Source organism: Symphodus melops (assembly GCF_947650265.1).
Source record: "Symphodus melops genome assembly, chromosome: 15".
Classification (NCBI taxonomy): Eukaryota; Metazoa; Chordata; class Actinopteri; order Labriformes; family Labridae; genus Symphodus; species Symphodus melops.
Genome location: NC_136705.1, coordinates 24,318,811 through 24,346,388, shown reverse-complemented (window position 1 = coordinate 24,346,388; position 27,578 = coordinate 24,318,811). Strand labels below are relative to the sequence as shown.

At 48.5% G+C, this 27,578-nt stretch overlaps 1 protein-coding gene and 2 long non-coding RNA genes across 3 annotated transcripts; 2 read left to right on the top strand and 1 right to left on the bottom strand.

Annotated features, from left to right (window-relative positions):
- Positions 1 to 83: 83 nt before the first annotated feature.
- Positions 84 to 27,578, bottom strand: micu1 (mitochondrial calcium uptake 1). Its single transcript, XM_079362104.1, has 12 exons — positions 27,434 to 27,578; positions 24,517 to 24,681; positions 23,247 to 23,442; positions 21,050 to 21,212; positions 20,106 to 20,149; positions 8,333 to 8,447; positions 6,565 to 6,647; positions 5,969 to 6,169; positions 3,751 to 3,888; positions 2,446 to 2,554; positions 1,130 to 1,219; positions 84 to 969 (listed from the first exon to the last, which is right to left on the bottom strand). Coding segments are annotated over exons 1-12 (1,470 nt in total). The 5' UTR covers positions 27,436 to 27,578; the 3' UTR covers positions 84 to 805.
- Positions 9,071 to 13,588, top strand: LOC306835510. The gene is made up of 2 exons (XR_013780649.1): positions 9,071 to 10,468; positions 10,523 to 13,588. It is a non-coding gene; the product is annotated as an uncharacterized lncRNA (long non-coding RNA).
- LOC306835511 lies at positions 25,983 to 27,415 on the top strand. The gene is made up of 3 exons (XR_013780650.1): positions 25,983 to 26,555; positions 26,853 to 27,222; positions 27,311 to 27,415. It is a non-coding gene; the product is annotated as an uncharacterized lncRNA (long non-coding RNA).

Here is a 27,578-nt window from a genome sequence, read left to right as displayed (position 1 = left end):
TTACACACGACAAGCGACCACCGCGGACGCCGTTCACGCTCACACAACAACAATCACGCTCACGAGTCAGGCAGAACACGGAGGATATGAAAAACATCTTTAATAGAGCTTCTTTTTCTTCACCCAGCCATTTAGAAAGTGTTTCAGCGAGTTCACCGTGAACGCACGCCGCCGGCACAGCGAGCGGCGTTGATCTCTCACGGGGACAAAAATAAGATGCAGCTGGAGCGTTCAGGCGGAGAGACGAGGCGTTAACGAGATTACAGACGCTCGCCCTCCGCCCTAACGAAGACGAATCACCACGCCGCGCCGCACGCCGGAGTGTCCTCATCGTCAGCCTCAGGACGATGACATCATGTCTTTAAGGGAGTGTGTTAACAGACTTAATATGTCAGACTTAAAGCTCCTGTGAGGAGGGGTTTCGGCGCCCCCTGGTGGACAAAGCGTCACATTACACAGAGGTGAGTTATTGCTGTTTTTAAAGCTGCAGTTCGGCTGATTATGAGAAACTCTTCAAAATGGAGTTTTTAGCGTTTGACAAAAAGGCTGATCAAGCTGCGCTCCTCCACAGAACAAAAAAAAAAACAATAGACTTTGCGTGTTTTCGAATATACAATTACCCATGATGCTTCACTCAGGTCAGAGAAGCCTTTAAGGAACGCAGTGTGTGCATGCTTCAGTCACTTTAATGAGATCTACAGCGACATGCGTTAGCCACCCTCAGCAGTCTTTGTACGATGAAGCGGCCTGTCGGAGGACGACGCCCCCGCGACCACACGAGCGCTCCTCTCCCCGTCTCCCGTCTCTATTGCGTCTTTGGCGTGGCGAAGTCCCAGGCGGTGTCCTGCGCGCACTTCCACATGGCGCGGATCAGACGAGTGAAGCCCATGTCCTTGGGTTTCTCCAGGCCGCGCATTAGCCGCTGCTTCATGATGGCGATGAACTCCTTGTTACTGAGCTCGCCGTTCCCTGCGGGGGGGGGGGGGGGGGGTGACGGACGATTCCAGAAGAATTAGTTTTTTGTACTTCCACCCGACAACCAAAATAAAATATATGAAATGGCTTTGGAAAGACTTAAAAACTCGGAGGCCACAGACGTGAAAGAACAGAAAAACAATCGGACGCTCACCGTCACAGTCGAACAGAGCGAACACGACGTCACACACGTGATCCGACAGCTCCACTTTGGCCACGGTGCGCGCCACCTGCTTCATGGTAACTAAGAGAGAGAGAGAGAGTTATAATTTGTTGAACAGAGTAATGGAGGCACTCGTCACACAGTCCAAATCATAAATGGTCCAAAGTGGAGGACATTATGTGCGAGCCAAATCGTCCAGGAGGAGGAGGAGGAGGAGGGGGGGGGGGGGGGACGAGAGCATCAGGACGTCCAGCTGAGGATGAGTGTGTGTCTTAAAGCGGCGAGGAGGATGGGAGGGGACGGAGGAGCGTCAGAGATACGAGAGCAGGGAGAGTTAAATCCTCGGGGTAATTTCAGAAAAGCAGGCAGAAGATGAAAAGTGCTGCATAAATCAAAAGAATCGATCATCAGACTTCAAGGAGAAGACGGTGGGAAAACAACGAAAATGGAAATTGTTCTAAGAGAGAGAGAGAGAGGGCGAGAGAGAGAGAGAGAGTGGATGAAAAGAATAATAACTGACATTATCTCCCTTCAAATGGAAAGATGAAAAAAAACTAAAACAAAAAAGCAGCTGAATCATTCGAGCGTGAATCCAACGATTCTACCTGAGAGACACACACACACACACACACACACACACACACACACACACACACACACACACACACACACACACACACACACACACACACACACACACACACACACACACACACACACACACACACACACACACACACACACACACACACACACACACACACACACACACACACACACACACACACACACACACACACACCTCGGGTCTTAAAGCGCGGGTCTGTTTCCTCGGTGAATCAGAACCAACGGACGAGCTGAATCGCTGACTCATCAAACAGACGCCATATCGTAACAGCTACAGGTCCTCGCTTCACGTTTCGACGGCTCTCACTGTCAGCACCTGACAGACGAGTTCAGTGAGGGAGATGAATGAGGACGGCAGGAGGAAGAAGAGAAGGACTCTGATTGGACGCTCGGTTATCGGGCTCCAGCACAGACTGGAGGAGATGCAGCTGATGATTTATGGATTTGTTTGTTCTCTCTCGCTCTCTCTCTCTCTCTCTCTCTGATACAGGTCGGGTCGGCCCGTCCCTCCTGCAGTGATGAGGCCAGCATGTGTCAGAGGGCATCACTGGCCTGCAAACACTAACCATGAAGTGTCACGTGTGCGAGCGTGCATGCATGCACGAGAGGAACGGACAGACGGCTGAATCAGGGAAAAAGCAGCAGAGACTGATGATGTCAGAGGGCGAAGGTCAGCGTACCTTTATCGATGGAGGCTCCCGCCATGTGGTAGAAACTCAGCGCCGTGTCCACGTCGTTCACGTTCTTCAGGAAAGTGAAGAAGTTCTCCACCTCCTCAAACGTGATGCCCTGCACGAGAAGGGGAAACGGTTCAGCTCTTCCTGCTCCCCCCCCCCAAAATCCAGGAAGTGATGAATGCTGGGATATTAACAACAAGCCCTTTGAGCTGACATTCAAAATAAAAACATCTGAGTGAGGGGAAGTATGTGACACATCAGGAACAAATCGTTTCTGCACGTCATCCTGAGCTGCAGCTCGGCACACACGCACGCTCGCATGCACACACACACACACACACACGCACACACACACACACACACTCCTGATGAGCTCATTTGCAAAGAAAAGCGAGCAGCTGGTGTTGGGCAGTAAATAACTCTTTTTCTCGTTGACAGTGCAGGTCATGAGAGACGGATAGTGGGGTAGAAAAAAAGAGAGGATAAACAGCTGATGAGAGGAAGAGCGAGCGAGAGAGAGAGAGAGAGAGAGAGAGAGAGGGGGATGCTTAGTGAGACGATTCCAGCAGCTTCCCGTGTTTTTCCTCTTTCTTTTGCTAATCGCTCAGTTTACCCATCACAGCTCCGTGTGACGTCTTAACAGCTACGATGGAGCCACAGAAAAACAACAGAAGGGTTTCTCTGGGGACGAGACATGCATGGGTGTAACTTCACTCGGAGAGGAGGAACCTGCAGGAAGCCAGAGTTCATGCACAACACTGGAAATAGAAAAAGGCACACACACGCACAGTGAGCACAGTGAGCATGGCTTCAGGGCCTTCAGATATTTTTGCACGTTCTCTTTTTGGAGCGTCCCAGCGGAGCCATCTGCAGCTCAGAGCAGCGTGCTGGAGTTTGGTGGTGGAAAAGAAATGGAGCCTCTGCCTTCTGAGTATCTGTGGAGGACATGTTGGCCATCTTGTTTCTTGACTGTGTTTAATTATTGGCAGATCGCAGCTTGTTTCACGTCATCAGAACACGTGTGTGTGTGTGTGTGTGCGTGTGTGACACACAGGGTAAAGTGACATGCAGCTCTGATTGGAGGAGGGAGGTGTGGGCTGTTCCGTCTCGGTTCCCCTCAAACTGAGACAGAAGAAGCTGAAGGATCGTGAGGAAGCTAAGACGAGGCTCTCATCCCGTCTCTCCCGTCTCATCATGTTCCAGAATAATCTTTCCTTTTCCCTGAGGCACACACCGTCTGTCCAGCGTCCTCACATATGGGCCAATTAGTTAAAACCCTCCCACTGACTCTGACAGCAGCAGACGTACCTGTGCATCCTTGAACATCTTCTTCAGACCCTTCTGCATCTGCTTGAGTTTACGGGACTGGACGCCGCTGTAGGCCAGCAGCATGCCGCCAAACTGTCTCTCTGTGATCCTGCCGTTCACCGGGTCGTTCCTCTCGAACTGGAGGGGGGGGGGAGAAGAGTGACACATGAATTGATGTTCACAGGAGGGAGTGCAGAGATGGGAAACAGTAAATAGCAGTGTGGAATCCTGCTCCGAGCGCTGCTGTCATTAAATCAGCATTTCTTTTTTTTTTTTTACAATGTTTCACGGGAGTGCGGCTTTACAGCAGCCGGCCGCCGCCGCCGTGTCAGGTCAATCTGCTGGATTTATGTCGCAGGCCTTTCCGACAGCAGAGCGACTTCCTCCCCCTCCCTTCAATCGGAGCGTGGAGACCGTTCAAAATGTTAATCTGTTGACTCCGCTCCAACAGCCTGGAGGGAGGAACCTGACCGTTCATAAAGCTGCTGCCGATCTCACACCTGCAGGAAACGAGCTGTGAAGGCACATTAACATGTGAAACCAGGAAGCTGTTGCTCCATGTTCACCCGTCGATGGTTATTAAAAGGAGACGAGAGGTGAGCGCCCAGAAGATCTTCAATCTTTACTCCAAAAGCTATTTTTAATAGCTGGCTAATAAGCTCATTAACGTTAATGCTTCCCACAGTGAGAGACTATTCCAGGTGAACAGATCAAACATGGGGTCACTGAAATCGCTAACACGCTGCTCTGCAGGACCTCCAATAAAATCAAACAGTAACACTAAGCAAGGTCAACATATCTACGCTTTCTTTAAAGGACCTGAACTCCCCTCAAAACTCGTTTCAGCATCTGCATGAAATCGTTACTGTCTCTTTAAGGCCCCGTCCCCACATGTGCCCACTTTGTTCTGATTGGCCAGCTCTCTGCAGGGCTGGCAGAACACTGCAGGGCTGCCGGGGGGGGGGGGAACTATGGCGTGATTTGCAGAACAAGCGGTTTGGCGCCCTCTGCACACTGATGTCTGCTCAGCATCAATAAAAATACTAATAAGATGAGCTTCTTGGATAGCATGTTGGTACAATAAAAAAAACCTGCACAGCAAGCAATCACTTGGTTCTAAAACTGAAATAGGATTAAGACAGTTTTCCCACTTTTACTTGGGCATTCATCCCAAAAAAAAAAACACAAGAGTTGCATAAACGAGCGACGGGGGGGGAGGAGGGGGGGCTCCAGCTTGTGAGACATGTCCCAGGGTGAGCTGCAGCCTCATCAAACAGAGAGAAGTGAGGACAGATGCTGTGAGTGAGACGTCAACAACGCTCGCTTCAGCTGTCCTGGTTTGATTTCCCTCTCCGAGCGCCGTGACATCATTAAGACCCGACCGACAGCGAGTGGAGCTTCACACGAGAGCGAGCGTCAGCGCTGCACTTGAGAGACGCTTATTTAACAGATTAGAAAAACGACGAGGACGACGACAGTGATCAGCTGTCGGAGCACGTGCGGAAAGATGCTTTCACACTCGACAGCTACTGACCAGCGCCGACAGATCATCACTGAGGGATTTTTTTTTTTTTATTTGTCTCCCTCTGTCTCTCCCTTTTCTTTCCAACAACGACAAAACTGTGACAGGAAGTGACCGTCCTCTGAGCTGCGGCGCTGTCGGCTCACACCTGATGAGGATCCCGCCTCTGGGAACAGTGTGCACACTTCCTAATCTGTGAGCTCGTCTTTGTGTTCAGTCTAATCTGAGATGCGTAAACTGAGTCAAGATTGAGCGAATGCGTCTTTAACCCGATAGCTACCTGCCCTTATATGGGCATTATATATCGATGGGTTGTTGCTCGTGACCGCACAAACACGAGTGGACGAAACTTATCTGACCAACAGACGATGTATTCATGTGATTGGTGACCCCAATAGTGGATCATTAGGTTAGGAAGCTAAAGTGGGGGCATATGTGGACACCATGGTCCTCCGGGTGGACGGCCCAGGCTCGAGTCCGGCCTGTGGCTCCTTCACTGCATGTTATTCTCTCTCTCTCTCTGTCCCATCTAATAAAGGCAAACATTAATCTTTGAAAAAAAGAATTAGGAAGCTGTTTTGATGAAGTCCCTGAATGTGTGCAGAGTGGACTGACAGATTAGAGCCAAGTCGTGCTTGTAAATGCTCGCCCCGTTTCTCCTCCTCTCTCTCTCTCTCTCTCTCTCTCTCTCATTACCTCGAGTTTGAGCACATCGTGCTGCAGTTTCCTCTGAAACTCCAGGAAGCTGCCGATGGTGAGTTTTCCCTTCAGGTCCTCTCCAAAGAAGTATGTGGTGAGAGCCGAGCTGCAGCCGGCCGTCTTCAGGGTGTTTCCTGTGGTGGAGCGGTCGCGGTGTCTCATCCCCATGCTGGTCTGAGAGCGGATGATGCTCTGGACCTGAGGATGGAGAGGGGGGATTAAACAGGTTCTGACAGCTCGCTCCTTTTTCTGATTGATATGAAGTGACTGATGCAGCTCAGCGTACATTCAAGTAGGAAGATTTTCCTTCCCAAACTGATCTTATAAAATCAAGATCTGAACACAAAGAAGTGAATGTGAGTGTTTATTTCAGGTCCTAACAGGAAGCAGGAGCTGGATCCATGCAGCCACAGAAACTCCCTGCTGGAGTATCACAGTGAGGTCTGAGCTTTACTGCCTGTCACAGTGTGTTAGTGGATATTGTAATGAAATCAGGAGCTGCTGCAGTTATTAAAGCATGAGTTTGTTCTAACCTTGTGTGACCTTTAATATGTTTGCATTGTGTGTGGAGTTATTATGGTTTTCAGTCTGACCTGATCAAACTCCTCCAGATCCACCTCTCCGTCGCCGTTCAGATCGAACATCTTGAAGGCGATCTCGAAGTTCCTCTGTGGAGCTGCACGCACGAAAAAAAACACGAAATCAGAAAGCGGTGCAACACATATGGAATTAAACCAACATGTCACCGGATCGACAGAGGCGACTCGGCCGATTCACTTCAACAACTCAGATTTCATCTTTTCCCTCCTGTTGTGCAACATCGGGCCCAACTCTGCTGACTCAGCGATAATTTCAGATGCAAGAACTGAGTCGAGGTTGAGTTTCTCCTGATAACAGATATTTACACTTTGATATCATGCTAGTAAAAAAAAAAACAATGTGGGGGAGCGTCTACTGACTAACATGTGAAATAAACCCATCCAGAAGTCTGACAACACAGAGGGAAATGCTCCGTTTCAAATGTGCTCTCCTTGTGATGTCACAGTGGGAAAGCCCACCCTCCCCTCCCCTGGTAGATATCTCCACCCCGGGCTTCGAGATGCTGCCTTTTCAATAAAGGAACAATATTATTTACACATTAAATCATATATTAAGTCTGAAAACATTTATCTGTACAAAGCCGCCGATGTTTAAATATTCATGAGATCAGACTGAAGATTCAGGCGGGGTCAAAGCAGTAAATATTTATGTACCACCATGAAGCCCGTGAGGGGAAAACGTCCTCCTTTGTCTTTTTTGGCTGTTAAATGGATTGAAACCAACCATAAGGCATCGTCCCCCGTCTGCTTCAGAAAGACTCGTCCTTGAAAACGTCCCCACAGACTCGCCGTATGAATGGATTATAATAAATGGTCGGGCTAAGCTGGGGATGGGAGTTTACAGGAGAACAGATTCAGGGCTTTGTTTTCATCACCTCTGACTCTGACACGTCCACCGTGAGGAAATTATGTGAAAATTGACTCCCTGCATCCACAGCAACTTCTATCTGCGTCTTAAACAAATTGATTCTCTGAATAAACAACAACAGCTCCGAGGCGTTCGGCTCAGCATCCTCGCGTTATTAACTTTGACAGAAGTGTAGATCATTAAAAAAAAAAAAAAAAAAAAACAGGAAGCCTTGTAACCGGGAAAATAATGATGCACTAAAATCCTTCTTCTGTTTTTACTTCCTGTCTTCAGTAAGAAAGCTTTAAGAGGTTTGATTGAGTGCAAACATCTGTCAGTGTGCCAACATGTGCAGTTCCTTGTGTGGCCACTAGAGGCTGAACACAACAAGTGAGTTTATGCGGCCCGGTTACATCCTCAACACTGGTTCACGTATCTATTTATAGTAAGTGATCAGGAGCTGAATGAACTTTTTAAGGACATAGATGCTTGAAGTTCTGTATAATTACAGTCTGAACCAATCAGAGACGTCGCTGTGACACACTGTGGGGTTGTGGGTAGTGTAGTTATTTTCCCCTGGATTGAGATGAATCCATGTTTTCTGTTAAAACGAGGCTGGTATCAAACGAACGTGTGTCTGCTGTAGGATCACAGACCATCACGAATAATCAAATCTGCTGTGGAGAAAATGAATTCATACTTCCAGAACCACACGGTTGAGCTCTCATGTTTTTGGCTTTTCCCTGCAGACGGGTTGGCAAGTTTTAGTCGAGTGAAAGAACAACTCTGATAAACATCAATAAATCTCTGCCAGAAACCCAAATGGTCAATCAGAACATTCAGAACTAGTAAATGAGTTTCCCCTTCTGGTACGGGTTAGAACGGCTCCTCTGCAGAGGTCAGCGCTTCACTTACTGGACAGCACGGTGGTGAGGAAGATGTAGTCGGAGAAGGAGATGAGGCCACATTCTCCCAGTGTGAAAAAGATGCTGTCCTCATCTGCAAACTTCTCCCTCTCCTGGGCGATCTTCTTCTCATCCAGGCCGGGAGAGAGAAACAAAACAAGCCGTATTAGAACCACCGCACAGGATACAGCTCACGCCTGAGAGCCATCCCAGCTTCGGCTTTGTGTGACACACAAACGGAGAACACATCTGGGTCATAAGGATGGCGATGGATACGGCGATTTTTATTTTATTTTTTTTAAATCATGCAGATGCTGCAGTGCACACACATGAAGGCGTGCAGGCAGGCGAGAGTGGAAGAGACGAACAAGTGGTCTGTGGTCAGTTTGAGAACGAGCACATCATCCACCAGAGGTCGTACTCACGGTGGACAAATGTACACAAAGAGAGGGGAAACATCACGAGAGACTGAAGCACAAACACACACTATAGTTTAACCACATGTGTAACACAACCTGATCCTATTCATCATTTAAACGTAGCTCAGAGTTAACGTACAGTTTCCAGTTAGCATGTGTATACTTACAGCTTTGCATGAAAACAGAGACGACGTCACATGCACAATACACACTCACTTATAAGGATTGGAAAAAAAAAAACATTGTCCACCAAACGTAGTAGACAGAGAGACAGAGCATGCGTTAGCAGGGAGGGGGGCGGGGCCACGCTGAGCCCGTGTGGAGTTACCTCCGTCTGTAAGGAGGTCCAATTCAGAGGAGGAAGGAGGAGAAAGAACTGTTAGAGAACAGCGGGGGCCTCTGCTGTCTTTAGCAGGGCCTTGAACAACAAAAAAAACAAGCATGTGCATTCATATGATCACACACACACACACACACACACACACACGTACAGAAAAAAAACACATCTTGCTCAAAACAAGCTAATTGGGGGATTCCACTCAAGCTAGGAGTTCAAATATGTCCTTCCGTCTCTGCAGTCTGTAATTAGCGTTTGCATGCATGAGCGCTGCCTGCTAATCATCCGGCACAGCTCTGTGTTTGCATCTTCAGCACAAATTATAAATGTTATTAGAGCTACCGTCTGTCTCCTTTTGGCGTCTTTCCTACAGAACACACATTTCACATCACTACTTTTGAAGCCTCCAGTTTGGCACCTTCGCCCGCTCCTTCTTTGACGTTGTGCTACACCAGGGGTAGCCAACCCTGGTCCTCGAGAGCCACAATCCTGCATGTTTTAGATGTCTCCCTCTTCCAACACACCTGATTCAAATGATCAGGATTGTTATCAGGCTTCTGCAGAGCTTGATGACGAGATAATCATTTGAATCAGGTGTGTTGGAAGAGGGAGACGTCTAAAACATGCAGGATTGTGGCTCTCGAGGACCAGGGTTGGCCACCCCTGTGCTACACAAAGCGCACGTGGACGCGTCATGGTGGACAGGTGTTGTCTTAGATCTCCATCAAGGGAAACCAGGTGTGAAAGGATTCACTGCTTAAAATCAGCTATTTCACTCCAAACGGGACCGTAGTCATTTAAAATAGAAGACGAGTTCAAACTAGAAGCAGAAGCAGCAGAGTCGCCCCCTGCTGGCTGATGATGATGATGCAAGGTGAAGGCTCTGCTGCAAAGCCTCGACTGCACTTTGAAACTAATATCTCACATTTGTTGGCATACTTCACACTGCATGCTGCATTTTGGCCAAATCAGTCCGTCCTACTCGTATAGTAGTTTAAAACATGACTGGAGCTGCAGGATGATAAAAGCTCCTCTTGTTGTTTGGTTTCTAAAGAAACACAGAATCATATCTGAGTGTGAAACTTGGTGGAACCCCCCGAAACAGAACAGCATAACATGACTAAATTATTTTACATTCTTTGCCCCCCAAAGGACCGACTCCCTCCTCATGAGATAAAAACAGTATGATCAAACTATCTCCAAATAGAGTCCATCCGGACTCGTGTGCGTCTGTGATTTAAATATAGCAAGTAGTGGTTTCTACTGTAACATTTATTATTAACGATGTCTACATGAGCAGTTTGAGGGGAGAAGGGAGTGGGCGAGAGAGGGGGGAGGTAAGAGAGGAAAAGGTTATTTTTAGAGCAACCAGGTGGAGAAAAAGATCAACGTGTGAGTGTGTGACGGCGTGAAGAGTTGAACACTTTGTGGAAGTGTGAGAGAGTATTTGACGAGAGGAAGGAGGAAGTAAAGAAAGTTGAAGAGGTTGGCATCGGTCAAGGAATACGACACACGACGACACGCCATCAGGGTCCACGGTCAACCAAGAGTCCTCAAAACACAACGGGTCTCACAAAGTGTGCAACAACACGGGCAAGCAAACACACACACGAGAGACACACCCACACTGGGCCTCATTATAAAGATCAGAGCAGAGGCCCTGAGCACATTAAGCGTAACAAGGTCGACCCCCCCCCTCCCCCGCAGAACGGTCACGATGACATTCAAGGCAAGACGTCCGAATATGACGGCGGAAAAGAGGACAGAAGAAGAGTTCAGATAACCACTAACACGAAGACGCTCGCTCGCGCTCACAAACACAATGAGCTCCCACTCATCTCTGCACCGCCGCACGCTCTCTCACGGCCGTGTGTACATCAGCCGCCGCTGTTGGTTTCCAACGTGGCGTCTTATGTGGATTTTGTTGGCTCTGCGTTGACAGATTACGTCCCATCTTCTCCCTAATCCTCCGTCTTTCAGTCACTGTTGAATGCCACATCTTCCCACTGACTGACTGGACGAGTCCCGTGGTCCCAGCAGGTTCGAATCCTCGGGGAGCATCACTATGAAGTGACCACAGTGGAGTCATTATTCTACCTCCAGTCTCTTTTAGGTGCTGCTCTCACCCTCGGTGCTGCAGGTGATTGAACTCACCTGGATCCACTTAGGATCCAAGGCCAGAGTCGAGGCAGCAGGAGAGAGGCGGCGGATGTCTGTCGACGTGCTTTCTCGTTCTCCCTACCTCAGATGAGAAATTAAGTGAGTCTACTCTAAGTTTTTTTATTTAAGACATTTCCTCTTCATCCTTTTCACTGTGTTTTATTGACTTGTTACTCCACTTATTCCCCGTCCATTAACCAGGACACATGGCGGATTCACACTCATGCATTTAATTTGTCAGAGATATTAGCTAACAGATTTTCCCCTCCGTCTTCTCCGTGAAGTTTTCCTGCAGTTTGAATCATCAGCCCGAGGAGTCACAGGAAGCGTCTGAACGACACTGAAGTCCGTTTTGAACACTCTTCGTAAACGTCTCCCTCAGCACTGATCTTTAAACGCCTCTAATCTTAATTACAGCAGCACTCGAGTTAATTAAGAGCTGGATCCTTGTGTGTGAGCGTGCACGTCCGTCTCTCAACATCTCCGCCTTGAGCCTGCTCACATGTTCATACATGTCTCTGAGTGTCAGCCACGCTTCGGCCAACTCCACTATGCCTGTCCAGATGACAGAGCGAGCGGCCTAACGAGCCTGTGAGCTCAGGCGCTGCTGACAGAGCTGCTGGCAGGCTATCTCACTGCTGTCGTCGACACACACACACAGTTTGAGGTTGAGGGTTGAGTTGGGGCTAATCTCCCGAGTGCATCAGGCTAGAAAGCAACCACGAGAGCTGCCACGGCCAAAACCTCAGGAAGCCCAATCTCTGCACAAACGAGGCTCAGAGGAGTCAGGCCGAGCTGCGAGGCGTTCATGCTAACAGGCTAATTATCCTTCTCCTTATTTCACAAAGAAGCTACTTCTAAGAAACTCAGCGAAACGTCACATCATGTATGAAAAACGTGGACTGCAAGAAAATTATTTTAAAACCTTTCAAATGAAACACATGGCAGTGTTGCTCTTAAGGTTTTCCTTGTGTTGATGAAGCACATTTAGTTTAATTCATTTAAGAAAACCAGCAAATTATGTGACGCACCACCTGTTAAAATTTAGCCTATAAAAAAGCTTCTTCTACGTAGGCGACTCACTTCCTGGTTGGTGAGACTCACGTACTCTAAAGGAAGGAAAAAAGGTCATCGCTCGGGTCGGTATGAAAGTTTAACCTGACACGGCCTGCTTACATTTTCATCTCTGATCAAGTTACAGCCAGACTGTGCTGCTGCTACGGGATGACGTCTGTTTAATGTGCTTGTTTACATGCAGGTTGTAGAGCACGCAGAGCCGGCTCACTGGGTGGAGCTACAGCCCCTTCTAGTGGCAGGGAGCGGTATGGCAGTCCGTCATCGGTCGGCCTACGTTGGACCGTCGGTGAGCGATCGTCTCGTTACTACCTGTCGACCCCTCCTGCCATTTTTCAGCTGATTCAACATGTTGGATCGACAGAACTGGTTTTAATAAGAACCAGCAGCCGAGAAGGGGTTTGATAAGGTGGCGCTCGTGTGCCATCCATCCTCTTGTTATTCTCACTGCTCCATCAGCACTTTGTGTGTCCACACACTTGGCCTAGGAGCTGAATGCAGCACAGACTTGGCCATCTCTGACACCGCTGTACACACTGCAGTGCTTCGTAACTGATTAGATCTGTGAGCCGGTCCAGCACTGCAGCTGCAGACACGCCGATAACAGCGTGCAAGATAATCAAACGACTGAATGTAAGACGTGCAGTTTGTGTTCAAGCTTTAAAGTATAAATGATCTGATTCTCCTCTGAGCAAACACGAGCAAGAAATGAATCCAGGATCTGCTGCAAAGAGGAGAAATGTGCCCCCGCTCTCCGTCTGTCCACGGACCTGTGTTTGAGTGATGTCTCATCTTTTGTACAGGTGAGTCTCAGCAGACCTTCGTGCATGGGAGCACTATTACATCAGGAGAGACTTGTATAGTGCGACAGACGAACAGTGCTGTGTGTGTGCTGAGAGGGGGGGGTCCAGACAAATGCATTAAAAATGAATCAGTAGCTTCATGCTGCTCTGTGAGACGGAGCAGCTCCGGGGGTTACTGTCACTTTGGCAGGTTCAAAGAAGACGCAAGTTTCAAGGATATGAGAATGTAGACCGACCTGCTTGGGGGGGGTGAAGTGAAGCCCGGTCTGAGCGTGCAGTCAGAACGGTGACTGAAGGTTTGAATCCCCACCCTGTGCTGTTCTGTACTCGACACACCGACGTCAACACCTTTAAAAAAGTATTCAACCTACTTTGACCTTTAAACACTTCTCTGTTTGAAAACTACGGTTAGCACGTTTAGCTAACGATTATTTGGACTTGTTGAGGCTTTTAACCGTTTGATTAAAAAATAAGAGCCGTCCAAAAAGGTAACTGATGTGTGTACGAAAAACTACTTTGAATTTTCAGTGTAACACGAGTGACGCCGCCTCCAGCTTCCCGCGTTGCTCCGTGACATTCAAGCTTTTCATTTGCAGGTAACCACGGTAACGTGAGGACGAATACTCACGCAAGGCGCCGCTCGAACAAATTCCAGTGCTCACCGTCGCAGAGGTCAAGACTGACATGTCTTCTCACACATACAGATACCCTCAGGTCAAAGCGCCACAGTCTGCGGGCGGGCGGGCGCCGCCGCCGCCGCCTCAAAGAACAGTAATGTGTTAGCTTCCCACCTACAACTCTCAGGGGCAGCAGCGGAGCAGGTGTACAGTTAATAACTCATAATTATTGTGGGAGCAAAATCACAATAATGGACCCTGATGTGGAACGCTTCATAAACAAATTTGGGGCGCGGAGGAATAGCAGCTGTCTTACAAGAGGAGAGAGGGACTGGAAACATCCGAGCAGGTGTACAGACATGCCAACCTCGATTACGACACATTAGGAGAGAGAGAGAGAAAAAAAGGCGAAGAGTCGAAATGAAGAAAAAAAGGGGCGAAGACATTTTTCAGACAGTGAGATAAATAGAGAGAGAGAGTTGACAGTCCGAACGGCGGCTCCCGGGATGCTTCCTGTAAATCAGAGAGAGGGAACATGACAACAGCTGGTGTGACGAGGCGCTCCGTGTCCGTGGAGCAGCCTCCTCCATACTCCCTCTGAGTGACGGGCGTCCGCTCTCAGTCGCAGCCGGTCACGCCTCAAGACGCCACGGCGTCACACAGCGTTGCAGGAAACAGTTCAGATACATCTCAAACCATGTCCTGCCGTTAGTGTCTCTCATCTCACCATGCTCTACAGAAATCATGCAGACGATCCAGAGGATGGAACTGTGCAGGTTAAATATCAAGCACATCAATACAGCCTTGATGTTCGCTAACAGGAGCCATTTCCCAAAAGGTCCAAAACCACCCTGTGCTGCCACCATGCGCAGAGAGAGGGCGCCACCCACAGCTACTTTCTCTTTTTTTTTTGAGACACAGGCAATAGAGCAGGGCATGCTGGGGGAAATAGGCAAGAGTGCCAAAGCATGTGGAAAGCTTGAGCTGACATTTCTTGGAAGAGAGCAGAGCGGAGGGGAGGGGGTTCAGGGGAACAGCCTGGCTGTCCTTATAAAGGTAGCTGCTCTTTGCATCTCAGCTTTGCAAGGCGTGCCAGTCCTTTAAAAAAAATGGGACTGTAAATGTATGTGAGCTCGACTGTGGGGCGATGACTGGTGAGTAAATTATGTAGCAGCGCTGCAGTGTTTAATAACCCCTGTAGAGGCAAAGTCTTCCCCTTCAATAATTCAGCAGGGCGGGCTTAGCCCACAGCTGTCTCCAAAAGCTACACAAAGGGCACCTGGGAGGCCTCTAACTCAACGTCCAATAACAATGCACAGTGTGAGTTTGCCTCTTTGATACTTGCACACACAATGGGAGTGCGTGCCTGCTCCAGTTTCTGTCACTCCCGTCATTATCAGGTATACAGGTTGTAACCTGCCCTTTGCCACGCTCGGCTTTATCGTCACATCCTCTTGACTGACGGAGACATTCAGACTCTGTCTGAAAGGCCAAATCATTTAGTAGGGAACACTTATAGGTCAGGGCTCATTCATCTGAACTCACTGGCGTTTATTAATGAGCACGCCACAACTTTTGAGTCGCAAATAAGTTTCTCCACAAGACCCCGTGGGTGGGGGGGGGGAGAGAGGACGCGCTACGACGAAGCTACGCTATGATCACATATCTGATGACCATGTGGAAGGCTTTAAACTGTTTGACATTAAAAAACAATCTTGGGTCCACGTGGAGGCTCGGACATGGAGGAGGGGAAGCTTTCCTGTTTGGGGGCGTGGCCTGTTCCTCCTGAAGGACCCTTCCTTCTCCATGGCTCAAACTATAAAAATCAATGTTTCTGTCGTTACAGTTTTTTCTCATCATGTTGATTTATGTCCAAGTTTTCCTTTCACAGCAGTTCGGCTGTAATCAGTCGTTTGATGTATTACATAAAGGGGGGTCGAGGACCACCTGCATCTGTCACTGACTCTACTCTGAGACATTTTATCACCAGATTAAATGAGTTTTTTCGGTCAGCAGTAGGTCACCTATCCGATCGCTTCTGTGCAGAATCTGGCTTCAAATGTGCAAGATGTCCGCTGCACCCACATCGGGCTGAGAGCGTCCATCTTTATATGCATTCAGTGGATTGGAGCTGGACGTCAGACACAGCTCTGTCTAACAGCGACTCTGGGACCGGTGGGAGAGATTTTTCGGAGCGGGCCGGTGACGGTGACGACGTTATTAAAAGGCGTCCATGCAAAGAAGAGGACGCGACTTCTCTGATAGTTTCAAAACTGGACGTGGAGACGGGCCCTCAGGGTTTATCTGCACCTTCATGTTCTTTCACCAGAACTTTCCGTGACCACGACATGATCTGAGAAAAGAACGTGCTAAAGTAGTGCTGGAGCCTTGTTCCACGTCTGTGTTCTGCACATGCAGAACCCTGCAGGATGCGCGTGAGTCCAACACGAGAGCAGCAGAACACTGATGCATGATGGAAGCTGGACTGAGGCTGTGACTTTGGTTGCACACTTGCTGAAGCTGAGATGTGTCTGAGACAGTAAAGATGTTTATTGAGCTGTTCCCCTGGACTAAGAGCAGTGAAAAGCTTCGCCCTCCATATTAACTCAGAGAGAGAGAGAGAGAGAGAGAGAGAGAGAGAGAGAGAGAGAGAGAGAGAAAGAATAAATGGGCAGAAAAGGAGCAGGTAGAAACTACTTAGTGCATTTTTTTTCATTCAGGTGCACACATGCTGCTCGGCACACGCCCCATACCTGCCAGAAGTCCTGCAGAGAGGGAGGGGCAGAATGGGAAGGAGGGAGGGAGACAGGAGAGGAGGAGGAGGAGGAGGAGGGGCGGGGAGTGTGTGGGTGGAGAATGGGGATCAGTAGATGGGATGATTGGGGGGAGGAGACAGAGAACAATTAGGGATTTCTTTTTTTTTTTTTTTTTGAGGGTCGTTGAGGATGATGTTTAATCACCACGAAGGGGGGAGAGAGAAAAAAAAATTAAGGTGGTTTACTGGTTATGGGGAGTGAGAGAGGAGGGGGAGTAATCAACAGGTCAACAGGTCAACATCAACATGAGATCACAGCAGTTTAAAAGCACACCCACATGATCAGGACATAAAGGAGGAGCTGCAGTAAAGCCGGAGGAGCTGAAACAAGAAATCCCAGTCGAAGATGAAACTATGTACACGTTACAGCGACCACAGGGCAGGATGCACCTGTCAATCTGAGGAGACCCTCTGACCCCCGATGACTGGGACTAACCCACTACTCTGAGTCTCCTATCCTGTGAATCTTTGGTGTGATCATGGAATTAAAGCCGACGCATGATGCAGGAGCGAGAGGTTAGATTTAGACTCCTGGGACTCTTCAAACCTTCTTTTGTTTAATTCACTGCGTGTTGGTGCGTGCAGCTCATCTCTCTCTCTCTCTCTCTCTCTCTCTCTCTCTCTCTCTCCTCCTTCCTCTACCTGCTGCTCACCTGAGTGCTCTCCGGGAGGAGGAAGGGGAGTGCTTTGTTCTCCTCTCTCCCCGAGCATCTTTTAGATGTTCTGCCTTTTGTTTTTTAACTTTGGCCCAGAGACCTCCAGCCGTCCTGTTTGGGTTTCTCTTTGTTTCCTGGACGCTTTAGGAGGCGGCGGCGGCGGCGCTGCGAGCGACGGCCTTTTTTCCCTCTCAGCTTTCATGAGCTGACTTTCGCAGAGTTTGCACATTTTGGATGAATATTTTTTTTTAAAAGTTTCCTCTCCTCATTGAGGTCTTTGTGTTGCCATGGAAACAGAACGTAACAACGGCCCTGCGCAGTGACTTTGATGTGTTTTGGTCATATTTGAATCTTCACGATGTGCAACAGAGTCTTTGCACACGTCTCATGATACTTTATTATTCCCAGGTTTACATGATGAGTTCAGCTGGTTTCACCTTGATTTAACCCTTCGTGTGCCTGCTCCTCTTCGAAGGTGTCCAACCTCGCGCTGCACGTCGATTCTGTCTCTATGACAACCTTCACTCCGTCGTGTCCACTTTGTAAAGGCTACGTCAACAAAGTTGAAAGATTTTCAGCTCTAAGTGCTCGAAGCTGGGTGTTTATCTCCTGCTGCTGCAAACGTTTCCTGCTTATTGAAAAAAAAAAAAAAAAGAGGCTGGCGCTCGGGTGAATAATAAAACACGAGGTGGACACGGAGCGTCGTTTTTCTGCACAATAAAAGACGACTGCGTCAAACAGGGTGAGTCACTTTAACCACCATAAAGGGTCATGTTTGCATACCGCACACAAGAGCCTTGAACTAATGAATATGAGCAGGAGGGGGGGGGGGGGGGGTGAGAGGTTTCAAACGCGTACACACTTTGAGACTCTTCACTTCCACACAGTATGGACGTGACAAATCTCTCTGCGGGGGTTTGTTATTTCTAAATAAAACCACCACAAGTGTGACACGGAGCGCTCTCGTGTTCCCGTCTGCCAATGACCTTCAGCCCCCCCCCCCCCGCCCCCCCTCCCCCTCCTCAGCTCCGACCCTCTCATTGTACTTCAACACTCCCCCCCATCAACTTCATGATTTACACGCGACAGGAAGAGCGCCACTCCTCTCGCCGCGTCCATTTCATCTCTGTCGAAATCCACGCCGTCATTAGTTTCATGTGAACTACGTTTCACGGCTTCTTGGAAGGAAAGTGTGTGTGTGTGTGTGTGTGTGTGTGTGTGTGTGTGTGTGTGTGTGTGGACCATTAACTGAATGAGCAGAAGGCACATGGCAGAGAGGGAAGGAGCTCCTGGGCTGCTCGGGCCACAGCAGGAAAATCTCAGGGGACGAGTGAAGCTAAAAGCAGAGACGCCACGTGTTCGCTGATTTGACTGGCAAATAAAAGAAGCACGAGTCCTGGAGCTACGGCCCGTATTTACATAAGCACAAACCAGTGCTGCACTTCCATTTCAGGCCATGTCAGGATTTCCCTTCTAGCTGTGATGTGTGTCGCCCGAGCTCTCGGGTTCCTGTTCAGGTAACAAAAGACTGAAGCTGATTTCTTCCCCTTTGGATTTTAAGACGGTGCTTAAAAAAACGGAGGATTTCATGAAACCCCGGATGGACTTTATATAAAGAGAGGACTTTTCTATCACAACGTGCTTCACCCGTGCACGGGATTCTTCCCGCAGCACGTTTTGCCCGTTAAAAAAGACGAAGTTGTGACAAAGCGCTCTCTCTCTCTCTCTCTCTCTCTCACTCGCTCGGAGACGCTGTGCAGAGCCGGCGGGCTGATGGTTTTTATAACAAGGTTAGAAACTACAATCACCTCCTCCTCACTGATGATGAGCTAATGCTAGCTGAACGAGGCTGGGTGCGAGCGACGCTCCCCGGGATCAGTAATGACGATAATGACGGAGCAGATTTATATTGATGGTTCCTTTTTTCCTGACCGGGAAGAAGGGAATGATCACCTCCTGTCCCACGTGGGGCCCAGAAGATCCGAGGGGCCAGAACCTGAAAGCCACATTAGTGCAGGATGTCGTTCTGCAGAGGTCACCGTGTTACGTTCATGTTTCCATGGATACCGTTTGCACTGAACATTGACTCTACGTGACGACAGATTAAAAGATAAAGGAGCTTTCACACCTGCAGAAAACTCCGGAAAAACTCCTGATATTTGCAGGAGGAGCTGCAGACACATTTTTGAGTGTCAGTATTTTTATGAGAATATTCTCCGGAGAATTCCCGTGCTTTAGGGTTCGGGAAAGTCCCCCGCTGTGAGGAGCATCACGTGAATCTATTCTCCGGCGTGCAGGTGTGGAAACGATGCAGACTGTTAGTCGCCTTGTTTAGGTTGAAACCTTGATCACACATTTAGACGCCTGGTACAGAATCTAATCAGCAGCTGGTTTTAGGTTTGAGTTAGGCTTGTTGGTTTGATTTGAATCAGATCTGAAGGAGGTTTAAAAACAGCAGCAGTTGAAGCACAGACATCAGAGCCTGGTTAGAGAAAAATCACATGATTTCACTTCAAGAGAACACGTTTAAAACATTCACAGTGGATGCACACATGTCAACAATCCCCCCGTCCCCGTGTCGCTGTCTTCTGCCTGCACTTCTCCCAAATCATTCATGTAGTTTCTTTTTCATCATTGCCTCTAAATATCTTCTCCTTCTTGGTTCATTGTTTCTCTGCTTGTTTGTTTGTGTTTGTTTAGCCCTCTCTTTGTCACAGCTGCTGTCGTCTTTGTTGTCTTTGTTTCTGAGCGGCACGCTGCTCCCCCAATGAAACAAAGACGTCAGCTTTCTGCAGAAGTTCAATACGACTCACTGCAGTACGTGCATGAACCAGGAAGGACATGTTGAAGACCTAATGACCTTTAAAGACCTCGTGAACTGTCCCCTCCGCCCGCTTCTTACCTTCCCGTCGTAGCGCTTCACAACGAACTGATCCAGTCCCAGACCTGAAGAAGAAGAAGAGACTTCAGTGACGAGCGGCTCACAGCGGGTGCTTTCAGATTTATGCCGAGTGTGAGGCAGAGTTAATGTGTTTCATTAGAGAACGTGCTTGAGATTAATAACAGTCATTAACACATTTCCATTTCTCTAATTCTTCCAGATAAACAATCAGCCCCGCCCCTTTTTAATCACACGTTCAAATAAACTTCTCCACCACACTCCAGACGCACACACCATGCAGAATATAAAGCGCTTCCTCTTCCCGTTCGTGGTCGCATGGCGGAGTCTGGAGGCCGGTTACAGCCACTCTCACACTCACATCTACGGACAGTTTCAGAGTCAGCAGGTAACCGAAGGAGCTTCTGAGAGAGGGGGCGGAGTCAGGCCACGTTCAGAGCAGGGACGCTGAGGTGAGCAGGGAAAGTGGCGAGGAGGTGACAGGCCCAGCTAAGTCTTAACTGCAGCTTGTTCCCCTCGCCGTGGATATAAATCAGACAATTCAAATAGGAGCGTGACAGAAAAAAAAAAAAAATATCAAATGTCACATACACATATATCAGCGACTTTTAATAGGGGAGTGACCTATAGGAACACGAGCGGGCGCAGAGACACGTCCATGCCGAGTTAAGCTCGCCGCCTTCCCGAGCCTCCCGTGGCTGCAGATCAAATATCTCTGGCTGGCTGCGTGCGTGACGCCTGAGATCTGCTCCGGTTTGAACCTGTTAATTCATGCACCAACTGCTGTGCTGAGATTCCCTGGACTCAGCGTGATCGGACAGTCCTGTCACTCTGACCCCGCCCCCCCCCCCCTCCTGTAAACATGGACTGTCATAAGATCCTGCTGGGTGGGCCGGCTGTGAACATCCCACCCTCGGTACTGAAGACAGGAAAGAAAGGAGGCTCACTCTCAGGCTGCTTCTCGTTGGGCGTGATGGAGCGTATGAAGTCTTGGGGCGTCATGTAAACTTCAGCATCGCCATGCTCGCCGATGACCTTCAGCGTGGCGAAGTAGCGGAAAATCTTGTCTGGGGTTGAGTAGGCTCTGATCCTGTTCTCGTACTCCATCACCTGTGAAGCAGACAGATACTGAACATCACACACATTAAAGACAGACGATGATTCTTAACGACACGATCTCAGGCTTGTTTTCATGATCGACAGTCAAATCTTCAGTCGTACTTTAAACTGCTGTGAGCGAGAGAGTGAAAACAGTCGAGCGGCGAACGCTGATACACGCTTTCCAGCTGAGTGGCCATCTTGTCTTCATTGAATATCATTTCTGAATGTTTTCTGACAATATAGCGCGGCAGTAGTAGGACCTGGGTCGGGAACCGGACGGTCACCGGTTCAAGTCCAAGTGTGGAGAAGTGCCAGACCACTTCCTGAGGCCTGCTGGGGTGCCAGACCACTTCCTGAGGCCTGCTGGGGTCAACCTCTACAAGTCGACCAAAGACCGAAGAAAGACGTCATCGGTCTGATCTAATCTTAACTGTTTTTAGCATCGGTCTGACTGACAGCTTGGCACGAAGCGAGACTGTGCAGCAATCGAAGCCACACAGAAAGCTTGAAACCCAAATCCAACATTTATTTTTTTGTAAATACAGAAACATTTATTCAGCTCGGATGCACACATTAGCCTCATCAGTGTTTTCACCTCGACACTGCCATCTGCTCTGCAGCCTCAAGTGTTCAAACACAAATGGACAGAGCGGTGTCTGTCGGGGAGTCTGATTCCACACAGGCGGTTATTTCATGTGACGCTGAGCGATCGTCTGCACCACACAGACTCCCCGTGGACAGAGCAAGAGGGGAAAATCCAGAGTGCAGCTTGAACTTTTTCTGAGGCTGTTATCCACTCCAGGTCGATTCACAGACTCGACTCCCTGGTGAGGCTGCGGCTCTGAACGTGCCTCGGCGTCCGCCTCTCCTCTTCAGCACACATCATGGGTCTGCGGGGGGAAATCACCGGGAGCGAGGCAGCCATCAGTGTACGGATGACAGGTTATAGGACAGTCGTGTGGAAATGTCCCGGAGCCGGACTGAGGGGAAGCTTGGCATATGCTGTCATCCTTCTCCTCAGATTCACAGCTTCACACGGGCTGACTCATCTCTGCTCTTTTCAGCTTTCAGCCTTTTATGTTCTTGCTTTCTATTACAAACAAAAAAAATATATATAAAAATAATACACAGCGAGTTCACAACCGGGGAGGGAGGCGAGGAAATTCCGGTCACGCCTCCTGTTTTCTTTTTCCTCAGATTCTCAAAGATTGTTTTTCATACCTGTTTAACAGTGAGGAAGTAAAAGCAGTGAATTTTAAAAATGCGTTAAAAAGGAAGAGTTCCTCCTGCCGAATCATTTTACACCCGAGATGATCCTGCTTCTCACCTTCAAGGAAAGTTTAGAAGAAATAAACAGGAAGTCCAAAACCTCAAAATAAACCTTCTATAGACGATTACTAGTTAATGTAAATGTTTAACCAACGCTCGTACACCTGAGCACAGCTCAGTTAACGTGACATGCATCCGATGGCGTGCAGTGTACGAGATGTGGCGTTCAACTCGTTTGATGCAGCACAAGGAGAAACAGGAAGTAAACGCGGCAGCACACCTTTAAAAAAAAACGCTGACTGGAGATTTGATAGATGGAAAAATCCTCCGCACATCTATTTTTTTTCTATCTATCAAACCTATTTTTACCAACAAACAGGAGAATCCTGCAGCGCTGTGATTCACAGCTTCGCTCCCTCGACGTCTGGAAGCTGCACACTTTAATGGCTGCAGCCGAGATCGGAGCCATTTCCCCCTTTTCTTCTGCATCTATTGTTCTCAGCTCTTCGCCGTTCCTCCGAAAAGACGTGTCCGGGTCTGAACTGCCTTATTAGCAATGCAATCTAACGGGTGGCACATTTCTGTTTATTTATGACAGCAGCAAACCGTCTGCTGATTACCTTTTCTTCCTCTCTGTAAAATCTTCCGTCAGAAAATCCTGGCGTTTGCATATTGGACATTGATCTGGGAGGAAGCCTTTTTCCAAACACCTTTCCCAGGGAGAATTAAAAAGCACGCCGCCTGACAGCCCGTTGTTTATTGTGTATTGATTACCTTGCGGTCACGGAATCCAGAGCGCGGCTTCTTCTTTTTCACCTCGCCTCCTTCATCCGCTGATTCCTCGTCTCCGCTGCTGGCCTCCACCGACCTCTCCGACTCTGCCTCCGAGTCCGCCTCCCTCACCAACGTGTCCGCGTCTGCTTCGGGCTGCTCGGCGTGTTGGACGGACGGCCCGGCCTCTGCGTAGGCTCTGGGAAACATTAGAAAGAGATGACCACCTGAGGGGCGCCGCGGCAGGAGAAGAATCTGGGATGCACTGAAGCCGTAATGTGATAGAGAGAGGGAGTCGGTGCTGCGCTTGTTTTGAGGTTTACTAGGGCAAACTCCCACCTGACCATTTTTCTGACTAAATTGAAAATTGGAATAATAATAATAAATAGCTGAGTCGGTGTGGGACAGGCTGAATAATTCAGTTTAATGAGACACGGGGAGAATGAAGCCCGGGGTGAGAGCCTGGAACAGTCTCGTCCCATCAGTCTCAAACGCCCCGAGGCGCCATCCATCACTCCGCCTCCTGCTGCAGACTCCGTCCCCACAGAGCTCTCACGTCAACACCCTCTCACACGGCTTCGCCTTAACTAAACACCAGGCTGCTTAGTAATGGGCCGCCATAAAAACATTGTGACACCCTCGGGGGCGGTGGCTTACGATGTTGAGAAAAATGCAGGGAAGCGGGTTACGTGGAGCTGTTCACCCATTGGACGTGCAAATTCAGCGTGCACTTAAAATTCAAATTTGATACTGAAACACACAAAACATTTCCATATTGTTTTTGGGAGCTAAGCTGCATGTGTGAGGTGTGAAAAGCAACGGCCACTTTTCCTGCCAGCGCTCCAATAAAGTCTCCAGCTGAGGATCAGGTGAGCGAGCGTGCAGAATCTGCTGAAGCTGCTTCTTCACTACTCATTCATCGTGTTCAAGCACAAGCAGTTAGACTCGATGGCTGCGTTCACTTCCTGTCGCCTGAGACCCACCCCCCCCCTTCCTGTCCCACATGGAGAGCGTGCAGGTCTCCCGCTGTGAGGTGCATCTGTGAACAAGCAACTCAGAGAGAGAGATCCAGGGCGGCCTGTCCTAAATTATTTGGAGTTTGTTTTTTTTCCAAGTGCGTGCGTGCGTGCGTGCGTGCGTGAGAAATGCTCCAGATCATAATCTGTTCAATATATGAAACAAGAGAAACCTGCGTCACTACATGGGATCATTCTTATTTGTCAGTGGGATGAAGAGACACACAGGTGTGTTATTGCGCCCCTCCCAGTCCTACCTGTTCCACAGCAGCCCAGCACTGGCAGACACGCCAGTGACCCCAGCGAGGGCAGCGAGCATCAGCCTCCTGCGGCCGCTCGCACGCACCGCTCCGCCGTGGTAGCGCCGAGACAGCTGCACGAGCCCCAGCGACACCGCCGACAACGCCCGCAAGCGGAACATCCTGCGGGAGGAGAAGAAGAAGAAACGCGTGGACGCTGATTAACAACCACGAGAAGATGGCCGCTCATGTTTAAACACAGAGGAACATTCGGAGTCTTTGCTGCACTTTAGTTGAATGTCTTTAAGAGGTGGGAACACTTTCTCGCTTCATAAGCCGTTGAAGTCTAAAGGAAGGATTTGGAAAATTTTGCTCAAACTAATTAACAATCATCTCAAGAGGCGAAGCTAAGAACAAAAGCGACGCACTCGTGGGATGGTCACACTGCACTGCAGGCAGACTCTAACCCGGTGCATTAATGTCCCACACACCTAAATTATTCAAACAACACAACGCAATGATAAAACTAATTGCAGCGTCTGCAGCTCAGCTTAAGAACTTCATTTCAGACCGGGGTGTTGTTTTAATTCACTCGTGTCACGCAAAGATGATTAACAATTAAGCAAGTGGGGCTGCTGGTGTGAATCTGCGGCTCCCGTTTAAAGGAAGAGGCCGGAAGCTTCCACCTGTCGTTATCACATGAAGCACTCAGGCGCCGACTCAAAGAGAGACTCAAGGAGACGGGCTCTTTCTTCATCTGGATCCATTAAAAACTCATTGACCCTGAGCTGCTAGCTGAGCGACGCCCACTCAGGCTAACGTAATGGATGTCGTCCTGAGCTGCTGAAATTTGTCAGCTGGGTTGAAAATAAATCACTTTCAAAAAAAGGAGAGTGACCCAGGATCTGCTCCGTCCCTGGAGCTCGAAAAAAAAAAGATAGATTCGTACAGCTGAGCCGCTCGCTTTTGTTCCCCGCATACTGTCAGAACATTTTAGTCAGAAGGGGCCGCACCGGGAACGTAGAAGCTATTTTTACAGAAAAAGCAGAAAGGTTGTTCAATCGAAAGGCATGAAGACTTCTAACGTCTCTCCATGGATGCATCTCTTTAAATATTTCTGCTGCGTGTAAAAACCAACGAGCGGCGTGGAGGAATCCTTGAAGGCGGCCTCGATTAGCATCCAGACGTGTCTCAGCTCGTGTCCTCTGGAGTCTTTAAAAACAATCATTCAGCTTCTTGTAAGAGCAGCCGGTCCCAAAGCTCAGACCAGAGTCACGTGACGTGGGACGTGACCTCACCTGTGACCCGCCAAATCAATATCGTTCCTCGCTATCTGACAGCTTTAATGACCTGCTCACAATAACGGGTAGAGGGACTTCTCGTCTTCTGAAGGGAAACGTCGACATGTGGCTGCAGGAGCTCGTGGGTCGAACCCCTAAACCTTCCCGGGCCCTGATACTTCCAACTCAACCGCCTAAAAAAGGGATTTACACGCCGTGTGTTTGGTTCATGTATTTGTCTTCAAATAAAATGGACAGGGAACCTCGACAACCTGGGGCCCTAAACGTCATGTTTTATGGCCCCCGTTAAAAACGACTAAAGCTTTCCTCTCAAACAATAGTAAACTTGTCAGACACTAAACCGGCGTTTCTGCTGCTGCTCTGGGACGTTTTAAGAATCCGAGCAGAGGGAAGAGATTCTTGTGAGCACAGATGAGAAAAGTTTGCAAGATATTACACGTGCCTTGCTCGTGACTTGTTTTTATTTGGGTTGATATTTTTGCACCATCGCCTCTGTAGACGGGGCTCGACTTATCGGAGCATCTCTTTCAAGGTGCTGCATCAGGGTCGACAAAAAAAGGACTGCATGTTTATCAGAATTAAAGTAAAAGCGCTGGACTGTTAGAGCCCGCCGCCTCTGATGGTGACAGCACACAGCAGCCTCTGTCATCAGTGTGTGAGCCGGTGTGACCTGCAGTGTAAAAGCACTTTGAGTAGTCAGAAGACAAGAAAAGAAATACACAAGCTCAAGTCTATTTACCTGAAACAACCAGACGGGTATGATTGATTGATTGATTGATTAATTGAAGGCATCCAGTAGCAGTATACAGACAGGCAGGACACAAGACATTAGTTACAATACACACCCGCTGTCCCCCCCCCCCTCTGTATACAATAATCCCCCAAACAAGATATAGCAGCCCCTATGTGACTAAGAGTAAACATAATTACAGGTTAAACCTGTGTAGTTAGCATTAGCATTAGACTTAAAACTTATATAGCATAAATGTACATAACCTGTGAAGGAGAGAAAAACATGTGCTGGTTAAAAGAGACCTGTAAACATGATGAAAGGTGTGCAATGAAAAGGTCTATAATCAACAATAGGTAAAGGGGTTGTTTTTTAGCCTCTACAGATATTCCAGATGTAGATCATTAGCTTTACATAAAGCAAACAAAACAATAAGAAAAAAGGCTTTAAATGAGCACGCGCAGCTGCACGTGCGTCCTGTATTTATATGATCCCACCAGGTGAGTCGGGGTCATCACCATCCAAAGCTTATTTCTTTAAACAGATGAACAGACTCATGTGCACTGTTGTTATGTTTGACATGTCTTAAAGTTGTTTCCCCTGACACGCTGATGTTTTTTGTTTTTAGCCTCAATGACACTATCGAAGATCACTTTTAACCTTTTTTTATGTTACTGATAGTCACATATATCTGTAAGTGTGTTATATGAAAGTCATTACACGTTGTTAAAGTCAGAGAGACATTATTTCACATCCAGCTGTCACATATTCTGTGTCGTAGGGCAGCTAGCAGCAAGCTAACGTTGAGCTAACAGGCTAACAGTGAAAGTCAGGTTATTTCCCCAACATGACGTCACAGAGCTGCGTCGTTAATTAATCGTTAATTAATCGGTACCGTACTCACATTAAGGTCCACACTAAACTCCTCTCAGTCCCAAATGTTGATGTCTTCCCTTCTCGGTGTTTCTCTCTCCTGTCTGCAGAGATGCAGCGCAGCACAAACTGGAGTTCCGTGTTTAACAGCAGCGGGGCGGGGCGACACCTCCTCC